Source organism: Fomitopsis serialis (genome assembly GCF_022376445.1).
Source record: "Fomitopsis serialis strain Sig1Antser10 chromosome Unknown B0H18scaffold_53, whole genome shotgun sequence".
NCBI lineage: Eukaryota > Fungi > Basidiomycota > Agaricomycetes > Polyporales > Fomitopsidaceae > Fomitopsis > Fomitopsis serialis.
The window spans coordinates 17647-34858 of NW_025955013.1; the positions used below are offsets into that span (position 1 = coordinate 17647).

Sequence of the window (17212 nt, forward strand, 5' to 3'; positions counted from 1 at the left end):
ATCGCGCGCGCACATCAACCGTACCTGAGTCGAAGGATAACGGAATGTCTACCGCTGCATGGAGCAAGTGGACCGAGGACGACGTCAGGGACAGTCTGCGCGCAGATCTGAGCGCACTAGAAGGTCGCCGGGGTGCCCCGACATACTCCGGATGCTGGGCCAGCTGAGCAAGCAGGGAGACTCGACCTCGCCAGACAGTGACGCGAACGCCTTGTGAGCACTCTATTCTGGTTAAGCTGGTGGCCAAGGGAGTGACTAGTGAAGAGGAGCGCAGTGACGAGACTCTGCGGTCGATCAGCAGGCGCGCGGGGCAATGAGTCGCGTGTCGGTGCACGTGAGTTCCCTAATTTCTGTTAGGCCAGACGCGACTCGACTTCGCGCAGACTGCTGGGCCGCGGCTCGACTGCTCTCGCTGCGTCCGCCGCCACCGCTGCGCTATCTGGCGAGCCAGACGCAGTGCGGGATGGCATGGCGCGTCCAGAATGGCCGGTGCGATACAGGCGGTACAAAAGCGGCCGTATGGGCTTCATCAGGCAGTTCTACGCCTTCATAGGACAACGCAAAGCGCGCACCGGTGGCAGGCTCCAGAACGCTCGAAAGAACAGGCGACGCTCGACTGACGATGCTCCGTATGCCTACGAGGCAGGTCTTGTGGGCTGGCCGGGTGCCCAGGTCGTCGCGCGCCGCATGCATTCTCACTCCAGGCCGGCCGGATGCGGTCCTAGGGAGCCCATCACTGACAGCCACTCTGCAGACTCTCTCCGTGTCCTTCGGTTCGTCGTTGGCTCAGGGCGTCATCCACACCTCCTCTCCTCTCGCGGGCCGACCCGAGGCGGCCAGCCTGACCGGTATATATACTTCCGCGTCTTCTCTCCCCTTCTCCATCACCCACAGCCGCTTCGTACCAACCACGCTTCTCTTCTACAACCGCTCGCAACTACTCGACGTCGGCTCCATGTCTACCAAGTACAGATCCCGAAGACCCAGAAGGCGGCGATCGTCGAGTCCGCTGATGCCCCTCTCAAGATCGTCAACGACCACCCCGTCCGCCAGCCCAAGGACCTCGCCCCTGGCGAGTGTCTCGTCCAGCTCGAGTGCTCCGGTGTATGCCATACCGACCTGCACGCCCGCAAGGGTGACTGGCCGCTCAAGGCCAAACTCCCCCTCATCGGGGTCACGAGGTCAGTGCTCTCCGGGCTTAGCTTACCGGCGACTGACGTGCACTGCAGGGCGTCGGCACCGTCGTCGCCATCGGCGAGCACACGCAGGGCTCTCCCGTGAAGCTCGGAGACCGCGTCGGGATTAAATGGCTCGCGTACTCGTGCCTCGACTGCGAGCTCTGCAGGAAGGGCCTTGAGCAGAGTGAGTGACGTCATGCCCCACACATCGAACAAGCGCTCACCGCCACACAGGCTGCCCGAACCAGCAACTGAGCGGGTTCACGACGACGGCACGTTCCAGCAATATGTCGTCTCCTGGGTCAGCCACGTCACCCCATCCCCGCGAACCTCGACTCGTACGAGGCCGCCTCCATCCTCTGCGCCGGCGTCACCGTCTACCGCGCCCTCAAGTACTCCCATACCCACATCGGCGACTGGGTCGCGATCCCGGCGCCGGCGGAGGACTCGGCCACCTTGCCGTCCAGTACGCCACCGCCATGGGCTCCGCGTGCTCGCCGTCGGTACGTCATCCGCCCCTTCTTCACACACCGCAGAAGCCTAACCACAGCGGATCCACAGACACGGGCGCGGAGAAGCGCGAGCTCGTGAAGAAGCTCGGCGCGGAGGCGTGGGTGGACTTCCGCGAGAGCAAGGACATCGTCGCGGACATCCGCGCAGCGACGGACGGCCAGGGCCCGCACGCGGCGATCGTGACTGCCGCGAACAGCTCCGCGTACGCGCAGGCCGTCGACTACCTCCGCCTCGGCGGGAACCTCATGGTCGTCGGCCTCCCGCGCACGCGTCCCTCTCCGCGGACATCTTCTTCACCGTCACGAAGAGCATCAGCATCTACGGCTCCTACGTCGGGTGAGTCAGCTTCGCTGTCGAGATCGCAGGCGTATGCTTATGGCCGCTGCAGGAACCGCCAGGACGCGCGCGAGGCGCTCGATATCGCGAGTCGCGGAAGGTCAAGTGCTTCTACGAGACGCGCGGGCTCGACTCGCTCCTCGAGACATACGAGAGCCTCGAGAAGGGCGTCATCGTCGGCCGGATCGTCCTCAACATGCGCGAGTAGACGCGCCCGCTCACTCCGCTACCAGCCACCTCGATCTTTCCTGCTTCTCTCCGTGGGCTGACTACAAAATGATTAAGACGCTGTACGAGTAGGTGTACGTTAGATGACGGGCCTGTCGGGCCTTGTTGTAGTTTAATTAACGAGAATAGCCTGCGTACGGCGCACTATATGTATCAACGAACTAATGAGAAGTCTCAGTGATCTTCGTCTGCTCAGTCATTCTGTGCTCTACTCCGTCCAAGTGACTATGTCCCGAGTCTTCAAGCTTCGAGCCCGATGGCGTTCGCATGCCTCCGGATTTTCGGTATGCGGCTGCACTCCTTATTATGCGAAACGCGTGACGTCACGCGTTCGACGCTCGTTCACGCGCACGTCGGGTCGGCGCGGGCCCTTCAATGGACCTTGGTTACAGCTACATGCCTTCACTTGTGTGTGTCTACATACTCGCAGTCACTCCATTCCAGTGAGCTATAGGTCAGTATGCTTCTATGCGCTATTACCGTTTTCTTTTCCTCATAAGAGTCAATCTCGGATGTCTCTCACTCGCCACGTTTCGGTTTCGGATGTCTACCCTTCCCCGCTGTCTCTGCTGCTTTTATTGTTCTCGCTGTTCCAGAATAGCTCTTGCTCATGCTCCATGTACCTATAAGTACTGGGCCCGCCCGACTCGGCAGCGTCGAGTCTCTCCCGCGCTCGCACGCTCGCGTCAGCCTACGTGGTCTCAAGATTCTCAAGTTGACTCCGGGTCGCCCGGAGGATCGGGGCGACAATGTAATTGTGACTAGTAAGTCATACGCTAGCATCGCAGAGCCCTCATTGAGCCCGCTCTTCCTCTCTTCCTTCCGATCGTCCATCCTCGACCTCGACTCTGCGACCAACCTACGATAGGAGGCTGTGTGTTGGGGTTTGTGTCATCTCGACGTGCGTTTCTCTGAGACACCGTCCTGACCTAACCTGCTCCCTAGAGATGCGAGCATTGACGCGGTATGTTGGCCATCAGATCCTCTGCAAACAAACCACACTCAACGTAATTACAATCGTCAGGATGTCGATAAATCGTTTTTGCAATCATTGACCTCCACGCACCCTTCTTGAAGTTCTTCTGACGACTGCGGAATGCGTCGACGTCTACTATTTATGGCCGCTCACAATGACATCTGCAGAGGCGAGGCTGACTGAAATAGAAGAGTGCGTGTCTGTGATGAGTCTCACGATTTCTGCTCGTCAGTAACGTCACCACCCAGCTTCCTTCGGTTCTATCACTACTTGGAAAACTACCTCTACTCAGCGACAAGTGCGCAAGTTTGTTCCTCCTTCCGTACAGACCCGTACTCATCTTGCATATCGACGTTGCCTTGCAGCGCTATGTTGTTATGACTGGATGCTGACGTTCGGTCATGAAGTCGACCTGATATGGAAGAGCAAGCAATCCCCAGTGACGATCCTCTTTTACGGAATACGCTACCCAGCTCTGTTGAATACTGTCATTGAGATGCTCAGCCGCATCTCGTGGCGAAGTTGGCAGTCTGACTCGGTGAGCACATTCTCCTCAGCCGCTCCTCGAGCTGATCTGCGTTCCGACCATTTGCCAAGAGGTCAGGACCTTTGTCTCTCACTATCTGCTTGCACGTTTCCATTCATACTTCCTCATCTGCACCGTCTTGTTGCGCATTGAAGTCGCGATTGCGGTGATCATTTTGAGTAGTGCCGCTGGTGAGGACCATCCATGCCTCACGTCTCTCGCATTTACAGTCCTACACTGACAGAGTCAACCCACAGCTTTCGGATCCCTACGCATATACGCCACCTTCGACCGTAACCCTTGGATAGTCATTACCGTCCTCCTCATTGGCGTGGTGAACCCCATCATTACAGTTGTGAGTACGCTACGAGCATCACTGTGATCCCTACCACAGTGTCTGGGCCACTTGACACTGCTGACAGCGATATGCACAGTACGTCTTCGCGAATTCCGACCAGGTACTAAACGGCCTTTTCGATCATCAAGTTTGTACACTCGTGTTTGTGGGCGACGGCCGTGCTTATTCCGTAGATAGGTATGTTTCGTCCCGCCTCTCCAATGCATGTGTTGATCTCTGAACATCACGCTCGTGCCTGCAGTTGTACGTGGACTCGCATTCACTTTCGTGTCCGAAGGTTCTGGCATCTGACGGCATGATAGTGATGATGGGTGCGCGAGCAGCTGCACTACTGTCAGACGGTCTAGTGGTGGTGTTCACGGCCTCGAAGACGTTCTGGCTCACTGATACGCGCACACGGATATCCTCGAAAGACAAAAGCAAGGATCACTGCCATCATGCTGCGAGACAGTGCGTGCGGTTCGTTTCTTCCACTGAATACGACATCTAACAAGGCATCGACATCAACTGCGCTACTCCATTTTACGTGAGTGGCTACGAAGGACGCTTGCGGTTTGTGAAAGTACCAAATCCAATCCTGGATGCAGTATGTTCTGTGTCGTCAATATCAGTGGTTTAGCGACGAGGCATTTGACGACAAATATGGCCGGACTGTTGTGCGCGTGGGAGCGGTGTGTGTCCATCCTATCACTGACACAACTTACGGCAACAGCATCTCACCCCCTCATCCACAGTTTATCGAAGTCTGGCAATTCTGGACTGTGATGTGAGTTATTGACCCGGTTGACTACACGGTTGTTGCGCTCGAACGCTCACTTTTGAGGTGTCCAGTCCGACATTGGTACTGATGTCTCGCCTTATCTTGAATCTCAGAGACGGCACACGTACTTACTCGGCGGTCCCATAGGTCGGCGACACCTGCTATGCAGGGCTTGGCATCTGCATCACCGCATCATAGAGAAAGATGAGAAAACACAATTGAACTGGGTACGAGTATTTCGCCACTAGGTGTAGTCATTTCAAAGATTGAACTTCTACTAAGTGCATATTCAACTTCAAAGATGTTGGTTCCAGCTGCAGAAAGCATGAAGAGTTGTGTTAGTGATCAACGAATTACAGCCACCTTTAAGCATAGCAACTTGACGCAGTGGAAGCGTGCGGGGCTCATAAATCACGTGCTTGTCATGTAATTAGTAACCCCGAAGTCCCTGGATCGAAACCAGGAGTTGCTAGCGCGGAATGATTTTTTCTCTCGACTGAGGGTATTGGGCGCTTGTGTAGCGTGACGTGTGAAGTCCACATTAGGCATCCCCGAGCCTACTGTCCCTGTTCACCGTTCTGCGGGAGTTTCCGTCCGTTTCGATCAACTGAACCGCTTCTTGGAATGACGTTTGGTGAGGTGTGTGCTTGTCTAAAGTCCCATCCACGTTCTTGACGTCGACCCTCGCACGGGCCGGGATGTCTTATGACAGGTGCAGTGGTAGCTGCCATAAGACATCTCGGATGCGATGCACTGCTCTGAGCATCACCAACCGTAGCACTTAGTACACCTCAGGTGGTACACAGATATTGAATTCGACGCTCCGCTCCTCCTCTCCTCGAAAGTGGCGAGGCGGTTCGTTAGTTTCCGATTTGTCCAAAGACGAATCCGAATCTCGTCACACGGCCACCGTGAGCGGACAGGAAGATAGCTCGATCACGGATGGAGTCCCTGCCAGTGCGATCGCGACGTGGTCTGTCGCGCATTACAGATTCGGAGCGTAGTTCAAGGCCGTTCGACGGATGTTGACCATGTCTCCCACCACTTTGGTCCTCAAGTGCCTCTCTTCGGCGCGTTGGGTACGTCGCTGAACGCAGGACGATTCCCGCCGCTACTCCCTCTCAGAAGTCCCATCCACCCTCCGAGATGATGGCCAGCGCGTCAACGCCAGGCAGGAAGCAATCTCGCAAAAAGGCCCCCTTCCACCGTGCCACTCCCAGCCAGAACGTCGTCTTCCTCGACAACGGCGTTGTCACTTATCCGGGTCGTTCCCCTCTCCCGCGACATCTCCCCGCGCATATAGTCGGCCCCACGTCCGACATGGTCACAGAGACCGTTGTACCCAACGCTGGGGCGCACGCCGTTGGTCGAAGGGAGCAGTTTCGCGGTCTCTCACTCCCTACGACATCTCACTTCTCGACATTCGCTACGACTTCGCCCTTCGTTCAGAGCTCGCCTCTACCCTCCTCGGCGCCGTCGCGAGCCGAGACTCCCGAGGGGCGCATACAGTCAGGTTCCGAGACGCCCCCCGCAAGACCCGAGCCGATGGAGCTATGCTGGCACATCGAAGACGAGGCGGAGGTCGCGCTTGGGTATGAGAGGTTGAAGGTTAGCAGAGCCGTGAAGTCGGAAGGTGTGTTCAAATTGGTGTTCTCTCCTCGATTGCCTGACCATTAAACCAGAGCCACGGGATACCGTCAAATTTACCACTCGCGTAGAACAGCGTGAGGGGCCGCCACCTTCTCCCGTTTCTGCGGCCGAACCTGCCCAATCTCACGAAGTTCGTGACGTCCCTGCCACCGCGACGACCGCTGGGAGGATATCAAGCGGCATTCTGGAACCCGTCAAGGATGCTTGCTCTCTTCGCGGACGCCCGATGAGGCAAGCTGCAGTCAACGCCCTGCGTAGCATGACCGAGGCGCAGCCCACACCGCGCACCCGTCGCACGCGCAAGATCGAGCCCCCAGCAGACGAGAACGCGCCGGCCGCCAACAACTCGGGCATTCGCATACCTCCGTCGGCTGCCGACTGCAATGTTGGGGCGGAAGGGGACGACATGCTCGTGGACGACGAGCTAGTCAAGCCTCCCTCGGCGACCGGCAAACCTCTGAAGCGCAAGCGCGGGTCACGCAGGTTCGGACGTGCGGAGTCGCGCGTGAGCGAGGAGGCCGCGGAACCCGGCGAAGCCATCGAGGTGTGCGCTGCCGAGCGTTCCCATGTCTTGGGAGTTGTGCATACATCCAGTGGCGACGCGACCGCGAGTCCGCAGACCTCGCCCACTACGAAGACACCGGCGAAGCGGACGCGCTCGGCGCGCAAGCGGACGAAGTCCAAGGCAGCCAAGAAACGCGAAGTACAGAGACCGCCGACGCCGGAGTCGGAAGACGAGCCAGACTTACCTGTGGATGGCAGCAGTGACGCTGCTGGTGCGAGCGCGACGCCGGGCGACTTCGACGGTGACGAGGAAAGTCGGAAGCGTCCACGGTGGGAGGACGCTAGCGAGGAGTCGGGAGGTCCGGCCGCGGTCGTTGAGCCAGCGCGAGAGGAAGTGGGCGTGAAGATGGTGGAGGAGCCGGCTCGCGGTGGCGTGGAGGACAATGAAGAAACTGCTGATGTTGATGAGTCGAGGCGACTGGAGGACGCTCAAGAAGATCGCGCGGATCCACATTCGCAGCACGCCGCAGAGAACCCCGGGGAGTCGCGAAGCCTGCCCGAGTCATCTCAGGAGGAGGTGGATGTAGAAATGGAGCAGCCAGCACGAGGCGACCCTCAAGAAAAGCCCGGGGGTCCAGATGTGGACCCCACGAGCGAACATCCTTGGCCGAGAGACGACGAGGAAGGGTGTCAGCGTCCCCGGCAAGAGGGTGTCGGCGAAGATCTCAGGGAGCCTCGGAGTCTCCAGGAATGGTCGACGAAGGACCGAATGCGTGTCGAGCTGGATGATACGTTGGTTGAAGTCGGTGACGCTGGCGACGGGGGGCGCAAGTACCGTCTTTCGGAAGACGACAGCGAGGAGCCCAACTTTGGAACCGCTGAGGATACGGGCGGCGTCGAGGTATCTTCTGGACCTATTCAAAATGAAGACCTCGATATCAACACCCTACTTGATGCTACCGACGCGCTTGCGACGATCTCTTCGTCTCCAAGTATGGGTAATGGCGGTGTCGACAGCGCAGAAGCACCACTTACAGTGCCGGTCTCGGCGGAACAACCGCAGCCGTACACCGAATCTGTCAGAGACGTGATCGAGCTCGAAATGGACGCAGCCGTCGAAGCAATGCTCGCCGGCGGGTCGCTCACTGAAGAACAGCTGGCTGCTTTGGACGCACACATGCTCGACGCTGGGACCACTTGGGACACCTCTGTCGTTGACGAAATGTTTCCTCTCGATACGGATGCGCATATACCTGGCTTGGCACTACCAGACTGGAACATGGATGGCCTCATGCCTGACTCGGACGCGTGTATGCTCGGATTGGAAGACTACTTGTCGACTTCGCAGGCGCATACGTCAACCCCCGCGGACCCGTCTGAGCTGATGCCTGCTATGGGACTGGACGTGCTAGGTCTGGATGCGCACCTACTGCCTCTCGCTGAACTCGAAGCACTTGCACCGGGCTTGGACGATGGTACACTGGGACTGGATCTGGACTTGGCGACTCTCGCGGCGCACTCTGACGTTACTGGGTTCGATCTTTCTACTGGTACCGACAGCAACGTGGGCGTACGTGTGGATGAGGGTGGTGGAAGCGGAAGGCCGCAGCTACGCCTCGTTCCTGTTGATCCTGCTGCATTTCATGCACCGAGAACAGGGGTACTACCCCAGTGGGTTCTCACTTCCGGGACCTCGTACCAGGCTGTACTTCGTCGGGATACTGGAATGCCTAGTTTTGACAGTTCTGCTCCTGGTCGCGCGATCACGCCTGTCCAACTTGTGCAGGGTTCGGGTACGCGAGCACACGAATTGTCACTGCAACGGGATGTCTACGTGGAGGATCAACTCACTGTCGACAATCTGGGGCCTTCTTCGCTCGTGTCGTCAGCTAGTCCCGCGCATATGTCATATGGCCCGCCGCCTACGCTCAGTGTTCAGCCCTTGCCTGCGCAACAAGGACATCATCATTCGAACGCTCTGCCGGCAAACTCACTGTCAAGCGGATCTGCGACGATGGCTACCGCCGAAAATCCTCGTCAACGACTATCTGGTACTCTATCTGCCTCGAGCATGTCTACGGATTCTCTCGTACCTCAGGCTACTGAGAGCGATGTCTCTGCGTCGTGCCCACATCCCCCACAAGCGCTCGGGCCGCGCCTGCAGCCGATTCCACTCCCATCCCCGGAGGCCGTCCCTCCGCCTACTGAACGTCCATCCATTGGTTCGGATACTACTCAGCAAGCAGAGTCTGCCACGGCTTCTGGTGCAACCTCGACCGATCCGTCTACAGAAGGCCCCCCTCTCTGCGAGGCAGCGTGGTCGGCTATGTTCCATCAGTTGAAGCAGACGAAGCAGACGGTGCCTATTCGAAGGCGAATCGGAGTGCTGCGGAGGTACGAGGAGGGGCGTGAGTGGACATGGGATGACGCGAGTATTGTGAAGGGATCGGGTGAAGCGGGTGTAGAAGACATGATGGGGGAATGGGAAGAGATTGAGCAAAAGGCTTACGGCGAGGGGTCAACGCAAAGCACCAATGGGAGGTCGGACTGTTCCGACGGAGAGGAGCATACACGCGGGGAGCGGTCTATGCAACCTGAAGTCATTGTGATCGACGACGACGAAGAAGAAGAAACACATCCAAGTGAGTCTGGGGCTGTTCACGAGCGCAGTGTTGAATGAGTTTGTATGCTGACAGACACAGCCCATTCAGGACCACTTCATAAGTGTCCGCTGTGTCCGCGCACCTTCAAACTTCCGAACGGCCTCGCACTCCACCTGAAGTGGCATTGGGGTCAGACTTCATTGGATTGGAAACGAGGTGCGTGTGCGATGTCGACGAGGTCAATACCTTTTACTCATCATTCGTTGCAGGGATTGGCAGGCAGGGGCGCATTATAGAACGAGCAAAAGAGGCAAAGGAAGCTGCTGAAGCTCGTGCCAAGGAGTTCACAGAAGTCCAAGCCGTCAGTTCATCATCAACCATGATGCCGGCCCCTGAAGACACGGCTAGGCAAGACTCAGATGACATGTTCATCCCTGCAGCAACAGGACCTGCGCCCCGTCCAATAACGACCCCGGCAGGTCCAGGTGGTTTCTGCATGCCCTTCGTTCCAACTGTGACCTCAGAGGACCCCTTCAACTTCTTTACACCGCGCCAACCCGTCGAGAGTCGGAACGATGCGCCACGACCTTCACGCATACTGCTCCCTCCCGTCCGCGCTGGTGCCTTCGACATCGATATCGGGGTTGGGAGTTCGCGCGGAACATCCGACCCGTTGTCCACGCCAGAACTAAGTCCGGGCCCGTCGAGGTCTAGCGATGGAGATAGCATGGAGTGTGATCGCAACCGGGAGTCGTCCTGGAGCGATGACTTGTTCGGGCCGGATGAGGAAGAAATGCAGGTACGTTTGATGACACTTCATCGAACACGGGAAGCTTACTAGTGTGCATTTTGGTGCGCAGTGCGACAGCCCCGTAGGCCTTGGGTCGCGGCTCGAACGGAATATAGGGACCGATAATGACCACAACCGTGAAGAAACTTATCGGAAGAACAAGGGTAGTAGTCTTGAGGCAGGACTATCCCCTCTGGCCGACTTCGCTACTTTGCAGTTATTACCATAGCCATCGAAATAGTATACACCGTTGTTGTACTGTCACCCTACTGTCTCGTTTTGGTAGCCATCGGATTGTCATGTTTTCATGCATACTGTCACCTAATACCATGATTCTACTCGTTTCCTTGTCGCGTCGCGAGCCTATAATGAGGTCGCGCCCCTGCAAGAACCGGTGATTAGATTCATGTTTTGAGATAGTGTCGTCGAACGTTCTCCGATTGCTCTTTGTCCTTCGAAGTGCGGAGGGTGACACGATATCGTCGTGATGGTTGCATTCAGGGCGTAGATTCATACGCCGATCGCTTGGGGTGATATCCGCTTCACATAACGACTGAGTGAATCAAATGGTTGAAACGGGTTCACTGGATACTCACTTGTGCTTCACACTTCGAGAGAGTGATCTGCCGTCGTTGCTCTGAGGGAGTTCCATAGCGCCTACCCACCCAGATTCTTCCGTGAAGACGAGCGACTCAACCGTGCTGAGTACTGCTGTGCTTGGTTGACTGCAAATATGAATCACCGAATGTAGGTCGAGAATCAGTCGGGACAGGAATATGGACGTCAGTCTAGGAGGAGTGTAAGGGTTAGTCTTGGCTGTACCCTGCTATGCACGCGGTGCCGGAAGACTTACATAGCTGTCAGAGTTGAGATGGCGTCGATGAACTGGGAAAAGGCAGAACACTGTCGTAAGATAGGACCGCGGAACTTGTTTGGTGGTCTACTTACTTCAAGCTGAGCTATGGCAATGCATATTCCGCCGAAATTCAGGAGAAAGAGAAAGCTGGAAATGAATGATTACACGGTGGAACCGATGAGGTTGGGCGGGGCGGAATAATCGTACCCAAAGTATATGGCGGCTGGTAGTGAATTAGCTGTAAGCCCCCAGCTTGAGCTGGCGTAGATGACACGTACTGTCAGTCATGAGGGTCTTCTTCAATCCATGCGATATTGCGACGTTTCGAGTGCCTTTCCATGTCAGGATAAGGACGAGACTGTCGGAGACGACCGACGACACCCTCGCCCCGAGCATCCCTTGCTTACAGTAAGCACCTACGACAGCCAAATCTGAATGCATTCTAGACACATACAGCTATGCGCGGTCAGGGCTGCACTCATAAGTGGTATCATCACGTACAAATTGGATATATATGGCGTATCGATACTACACGTCTGGTAAGTTGGGGTAACGTGGAACAGTATTGGCGTGGAGTTTATGAAGGTGTACTGCAGATACTGGATCAGAAGGCGCACATATCATTAGCTCCAACGCGGGGAACTGACCATAGATATAACCGGGTTGACTAGGCCAAGCACGAGAATCAGGACGAGCAACGTTCGATTTTGATGAAAGAGTGCATATATGCGCATAGCTGCGAAGACTACAGGCAGATGGCGTCAGCCTAAGCGCATACATTCACCGTGCTCAAAGCCCACCTGCTGCACTTGTCAGTATGAGCACGTCGCCAGCCATCTGTAGGCGGATGATAATCACGCAGCTTGAAAGGTTCCGAGTTATCAACACCCGGGAACGCGCGAAAGATAGATCACACCGACCTCTATTCAAAATGCCCCGTCGGACAAGGGTCAATCTCAAGAAACATGTCTGGCATACGCACGCGTGTGGTCTGCCAGCTCGGCCAGGACAGGTAGCCCAGCATGGTGACGACGACATCGAGCAATGCCGTGTACCTGAACGTGTAGAACAGCGCGGAGGCTGCAGTCAACTTGTTCCTCCACATGTGCTCGACTTCGCGCTCGAACGTCAAGCAGTAGTCATAACAGCAGAGCGCTGAGATTTGTCTGTGAGCGGATACGTATGCGAGTATTGGATAGGCGGCTCACCCGTCGCTGCGTAGCACATATAATTCAGCAGACGGCTATGAGGTATTTCAGACGACTCCATCAGGAATCAGGCGAAGTAGATGGTCAGACGACTCACTCGTCCTGAACGAGTGCACTGGGCGTGGAGGACATAAGGAAGGGGCCGGAGTGAGCGAAAGTAGATCGTTGCTGTCGCCTCGATTGCCTTAGTGCTGTTCCCTGAGAGAATCCTCGGAGGCCTCATACAACAGTTCAGACGGTGGTGCACGATGAAGGTATGAACACAACCACAGACTGCTTATATCCCACTCCGGCCACCACTGTGTTGGTTGAGTTTGGACGCTGGATTGCTAAGTGTGTTAGCGTTCATCATGACGGGTGTCCGAAAAAACTGTAAGGTTGACGTATGCCGCCGGCTCAGGCTAGTTGTTGCAGAGGAATCAGATGTGAGCTAGTAGGTATATTAGCCCACCGCGTTGGCAAGCCGCATCCCAGCAGTGTTCAGTGTCATACCGAACGGCACAGACTGCGGTTTCGTGCGCATACACATGGCGATGCGTTTGCAGTTAGAATCGGCTGTCGACGACCATCCCAGCGGACGTAAGGTTCGACGCAGAAGAACAGAACGTTCGATGCAGAATCAAACAGCAGGTATGAATGATGCCCACCACTGCCGGGGACTGAGTCAACTTCACGCCATCCACTGTACAGTGACTGCGCCCACGCATCACGTCCAGTGATGATGACGATGAAGACGAGAGTTGACCATCAGTGGTACATCGGTCTTATCTTCAACGCTGTTTCATCCGTTTCTAGAATCTACTGACCTCGTTCAAGTGGAGGCGCTGTAGGGACAGCCTTGTCCTCATCCTTGACCTAGCAATGAACCGGTAAATGGAGCCACCGCGATGCAAACGGTTGCATAGTTGTGGACGAGGCTACGCAACGCGTGGTACCAGTGTGTTCAGTCATTGACGCGTGCCTTCTCACAGCCGTCTGTCGCGGAAGTCTCCATTGCGATGGGGTACTCACCAAATACCATAACTAGTCTGACCATGCCGACAACGGCACCGTTTAACCTGTCCCTTTGGAGCTAGTGCGCATAGCGAGGAATGAAGAGTCTGGGTTACATCACCTACGCATGATGTTGCCCTTCGTCTATGCATTGACTACCATATCCACCGAGCTGGCAAGCCGCAATGTGGGCGGCTCGGGAGGCACTACTTCGGTGATGATGATCCACCGCTTTCTGAAGAGTCTGCCCGTCCGACAGCTGTTGTAGAGCCTGCCTGTCCTACAGCTGGTGTAGAGCCGGGACCTTCGCCTGCACCTGCGTTCTGCTCTTGCTGAGCGATCCGTGCACGCCCTGTGTGGAACAGCAATGTCAGACAGCATATCAATGATCTCACAAGGCCACATACAGTCCAGCTTCTCTGACGGCCTTGCTCCAGTAAGGTCCTGTGCCTTGCGACGTTCGTTTATGCTCTGGCGAGCATAGTAGTAGCTCACGCCCGCCGCAGCGATCAGGGAACCCCAACCAAGCAACTAAACGTCGTCAAGCCGCCAAAAAGATGGTTCACCGTGTAGATTGAGGACACCGGTCAGACTTTGTTCAGACTGAGGGGGTATGAGACGAACCTGACTCTGAGGAGTGTTCATGGTAACACGTTGAGGCTGCCAACGAGGAGACCAGCCGGCAAAGTCCGGGTCCGCGCTCCGCGTAAGATGGGCGCTTACGCTCTCACAGTTACCGTACCAGCCGTTCACTGAGTTCACCGGAAACATATGAAGTACATACAGCCTAAGCCTTCCTATCGGCCCTCTCGCTTGGGACTTGCCTGCCTTGTCTCAGGCTGTGCTGGGCATTCAACGGGGAACTATCGGTCGCCATCAATGCGAATCACCCCGTTGACATTGACAACCAGGTAAGTTCAACTACCAGTCAACTTCTCAACCTAAACTCAATGGGCCAGAGTTCGACACGCAAATACATACGCATGACCTCTTGTCAACGCGTGGATAACTACATCTGGCCAGGCGATGATCAGGTTCTTCAGCCTTCCGCGAGAACTCTGACCAGACTGACGCGTGGAAGTACGTGCTGGGTGAGACCATGCCAGTGAAACGATGTTGACTTCAACCCGAACACCGGTAGGGGGTCAGTAGCCTGACATGCCGTTCAATCAAGCCACTGACAGATGGGAAAAACAAACTAGAAGACCTACACAGGTGCAAGCCGTCGCGGCCGACGTCATGCTGCAACATACCTAATAACGAACACTATCTGTATGCCGGTCCACCACACATACCTCCGCTATCGGCCTGTCACATGCACGTTCCGAACGTACGCATCCCTCTCCTCTCTGGTGTACGTGCCATCTGCCGTGTCAGCGGACCAATGACATTGTGGCTCGCCATGATCGCCTCATGGCCGACTAATATGGGAGCCAGCAGTCCTATTCATGTTCACCTCGTTGTTCGCTCTGCCTGAACTGATCCGAGGCACATCCAAGAATATACCTTCGCTGCTACCCTACGCACCCTGCTTTGAGGCCGCTGATAATCACGGTCACGGCATCCCGCCATCGGCTCCCCGTACACGACCCTTCACAAACAAGGCTTATGTGTAGTCCGCTGCGGGTGGCCTGAGGTGGTACGCATTCGGCTGTCACTCAGCAGACCGTCGGAACTGTTGATACTACAGAAGCCATGGACGCTCGGACGCTTTGCAGACGGATCGACCTCGGCTCGGCGCATCTGACAAGCTTTATATATGCACTTTCATTATCATCATGGTCCTGCTTCTCCCGCTGACATTTGGCGTACACGGTTAGGGTCTTCTAGACAGTTCTAGGTGGCATAATCAAGCGCGTTAATGTCCATTATTGCCAGAGGGGCTGCGCAACATTGTCGAGAAGCTCGGCGGCACTCAGTCGAACGAAGACGAGTATCTATGCTGACGTTGGGACGATGTTCCGTCTTGCTTCGGACAGAAACCCGTGCCGTAACAGTCTAGCACCTTGCATAATGCTTCTTTCGTTATTCAATGTCGGTGAGCTACGTCGTAAACCACATCGTATCGATACTTACTCCAGTTGCTCATGACAGACAACTGACCGGGAAGTACGGCATCCTAGTACCTCATAGCAAAACAAGCGCAGGTCTCCTACTCCTCTCCCAATCTCGAGGCAGTGTACCTTCCGGGGCTATGCGCAACTAGAATTGCTTCTGGCAGATTCTGAACTTTGCGAATATCCCGCCACTGACGCACGCGACTTCTTTTGACTGATGCCCGCTCTCTACCATGTCAGTTTCCCGACTCCGCGAGCCTAGGTCGGCGCCGACAGTATGGAATAGAGATATTTGCGTTGACAGCGTAATCTCCCTGAACAAGGTGCGCGACGAGCTTACCCTGCATGTTCGAGCGCGCGGACGCCATCGTTGCGTCATATTTTCCATCTATTCAAGTGGGAGCGGTGGTACGACACAACCAGTGTCATCGTCAACCATCCGAATCACGACCCCCATTCGTCAGGTGAAGTCTCCCCACCGTGAAGGACACATTCATGCATTCATTCCCCCTTCCACGTCCTCCAGCCCAGCTCTCCACATCTGGGGACCCCTTGGCGAAGCGTCCTTATCGAACAATGCGGTCAGTGCACATGCACCCTGTCATCCGTTGACCTTCGCCGTGGGATCGCTATCAGTAGGCGTCCCGAAGCACGGACACGACGACGCAGGGAGCGGCGATCCCATACGCAGCCGCGCTGCTGGGCATCCTTCCAGGGCTGGCACTACGTCAGTGATCTGCTCTGTCTTCCCCGCCGACACGTTGCGGGGTGTGACGCACACGTCCGGGCTGGAGGTTCTGTGCAGCGTGCGATGGTGTTGTGAATATCCACGTTCGGTAAGTCTTTCTCGTCCGACGGGTTGAGTGTCTCTACCCTCCTTTCTAGGCACCCGCGGACATGCGGCCACGATGAATCGTTGCCAAACCTTTGCGCGGTTGCTCCGGTGGACCTCGATGGGTTTCTTTTGCCTCTGTCGTAGGAATAGCGTCATCGTTACAGACGCGGATCACGACGACACGCACAGTGCTCGACGGGCGAGTCATACCTCAGTCCTAACGTACAACCCAGCCCGTTCACTTACGTTTCGCTCGGACCTTCCAGGCCGTTGAATTCGATCACGATCGAGTGGCCCACACGTACGCGTATGAGAACGGTCAGCCGAGCAACGGACCGTGCACCTCAACAAAACTGGCTCGTAAGCGCGAATTCATCTCCGAGGCGCGCCGGATCCTCCTCACCTGCACCTTGCATGGGCCCACGATCTTAGCACGCACGCGCGCTATGCCATATACTGTCAGTTCTACTCGTGATGCCGGCAGTACGTTACGGACACCCCACGACGCTCCTGTCCGCCCTAGGCTCGCGCGCCATCTCCCGTTCGCGTTCGCAGAACCGCAAGGCGCCGGCCGCGAGATCAGCTGTGCGCCGTGCCGTCTAGATCCTAGGCACGAGCGTGTATCTAGGTCTATCTCCGTCCATACGTGCGCGCCTCCACCGTACCTTCTCTGGCAACTCAGGCTCAAGCTTCCCCTTCGCGTTCGCCCGCGAATTCCATGACCGGCTCTCTGGCGGGGCGAGCTTCTCTGTGTGACGAGCGTCGATGGGGTCCAGTGCTATTGGCATGATCCCTGAACGTGCGCGTGCGCGTCGCGGCCTGATACGGTGCCCTTCCTGGT

At 56.3% G+C, this 17212-nt stretch overlaps 6 protein-coding genes and 1 non-coding gene across 7 annotated transcripts; 3 read left to right on the forward strand and 4 right to left on the reverse strand.

Annotated features, from left to right (window-relative positions):
- Window positions 1–631: 631 nt before the first annotated feature.
- On the forward strand, window positions 632–2235 carry B0H18DRAFT_956202 (chaperonin 10-like protein; the record flags this gene model as incomplete). The annotated part of the gene is made up of 6 exons (XM_048042440.1): window positions 632–848; window positions 968–1173; window positions 1230–1362; window positions 1462–1681; window positions 1729–2027; window positions 2057–2235. The coding sequence occupies 6 exons, from the start codon at window positions 632–634 to the stop codon at window positions 2233–2235; spliced, it is 1254 nt and encodes a 417-aa protein (XP_047891371.1).
- A 1360-nt stretch (window positions 2236–3595) lies between these two features.
- Window positions 3596–4139, forward strand: B0H18DRAFT_879372 (uncharacterized protein; the record flags this gene model as incomplete). The annotated part of the gene is made up of 2 exons (XM_048040693.1): window positions 3596–3759; window positions 4004–4139. Coding segments are annotated over 2 exons (300 nt in total), but the record flags the coding sequence as incomplete, so codon positions are not given.
- Window positions 4140–5248: 1109 nt separating this feature from the next.
- On the forward strand, window positions 5249–5347 carry B0H18DRAFT_t116. Its single transcript has one exon. It is a non-coding gene; the product is annotated as a tRNA-Met (tRNA).
- Window positions 5348–7244: 1897 nt separating this feature from the next.
- On the reverse strand, window positions 7245–7627 carry B0H18DRAFT_1017526 (uncharacterized protein). The gene has a single exon (XM_048029320.1). The coding sequence runs from the start codon at window positions 7541–7543 to the stop codon at window positions 7271–7273; it is 273 nt and encodes a 90-aa protein (XP_047891373.1). The 5' UTR covers window positions 7544–7627; the 3' UTR covers window positions 7245–7270.
- Window positions 7628–9740: 2113 nt separating this feature from the next.
- On the reverse strand, window positions 9741–10476 carry B0H18DRAFT_512035 (uncharacterized protein). Its single transcript, XM_048038373.1, has one exon. The coding sequence runs from the start codon at window positions 10359–10361 to the stop codon at window positions 9882–9884; it is 480 nt and encodes a 159-aa protein (XP_047891374.1). The 5' UTR covers window positions 10362–10476; the 3' UTR covers window positions 9741–9881.
- A 1036-nt stretch (window positions 10477–11512) lies between these two features.
- Window positions 11513–12316, reverse strand: B0H18DRAFT_879334 (uncharacterized protein; the record flags this gene model as incomplete). Its single annotated transcript, XM_048040691.1, has 4 exons — window positions 11513–11720; window positions 11780–11868; window positions 11926–12023; window positions 12079–12316. 4 exons carry the CDS (start codon window positions 12314–12316, stop codon window positions 11513–11515), a joined length of 633 nt encoding a protein of 210 aa, XP_047891375.1.
- Window positions 12317–13623: 1307 nt separating this feature from the next.
- B0H18DRAFT_879312 (uncharacterized protein) lies at window positions 13624–14004 on the reverse strand (the record flags this gene model as incomplete). The annotated part of the gene is made up of 1 exon (XM_048040687.1): window positions 13624–14004. A coding segment is annotated over one exon (381 nt), but the record flags the coding sequence as incomplete, so codon positions are not given.
- Between the last annotated feature and the right edge of the window lie 3208 nt (window positions 14005–17212).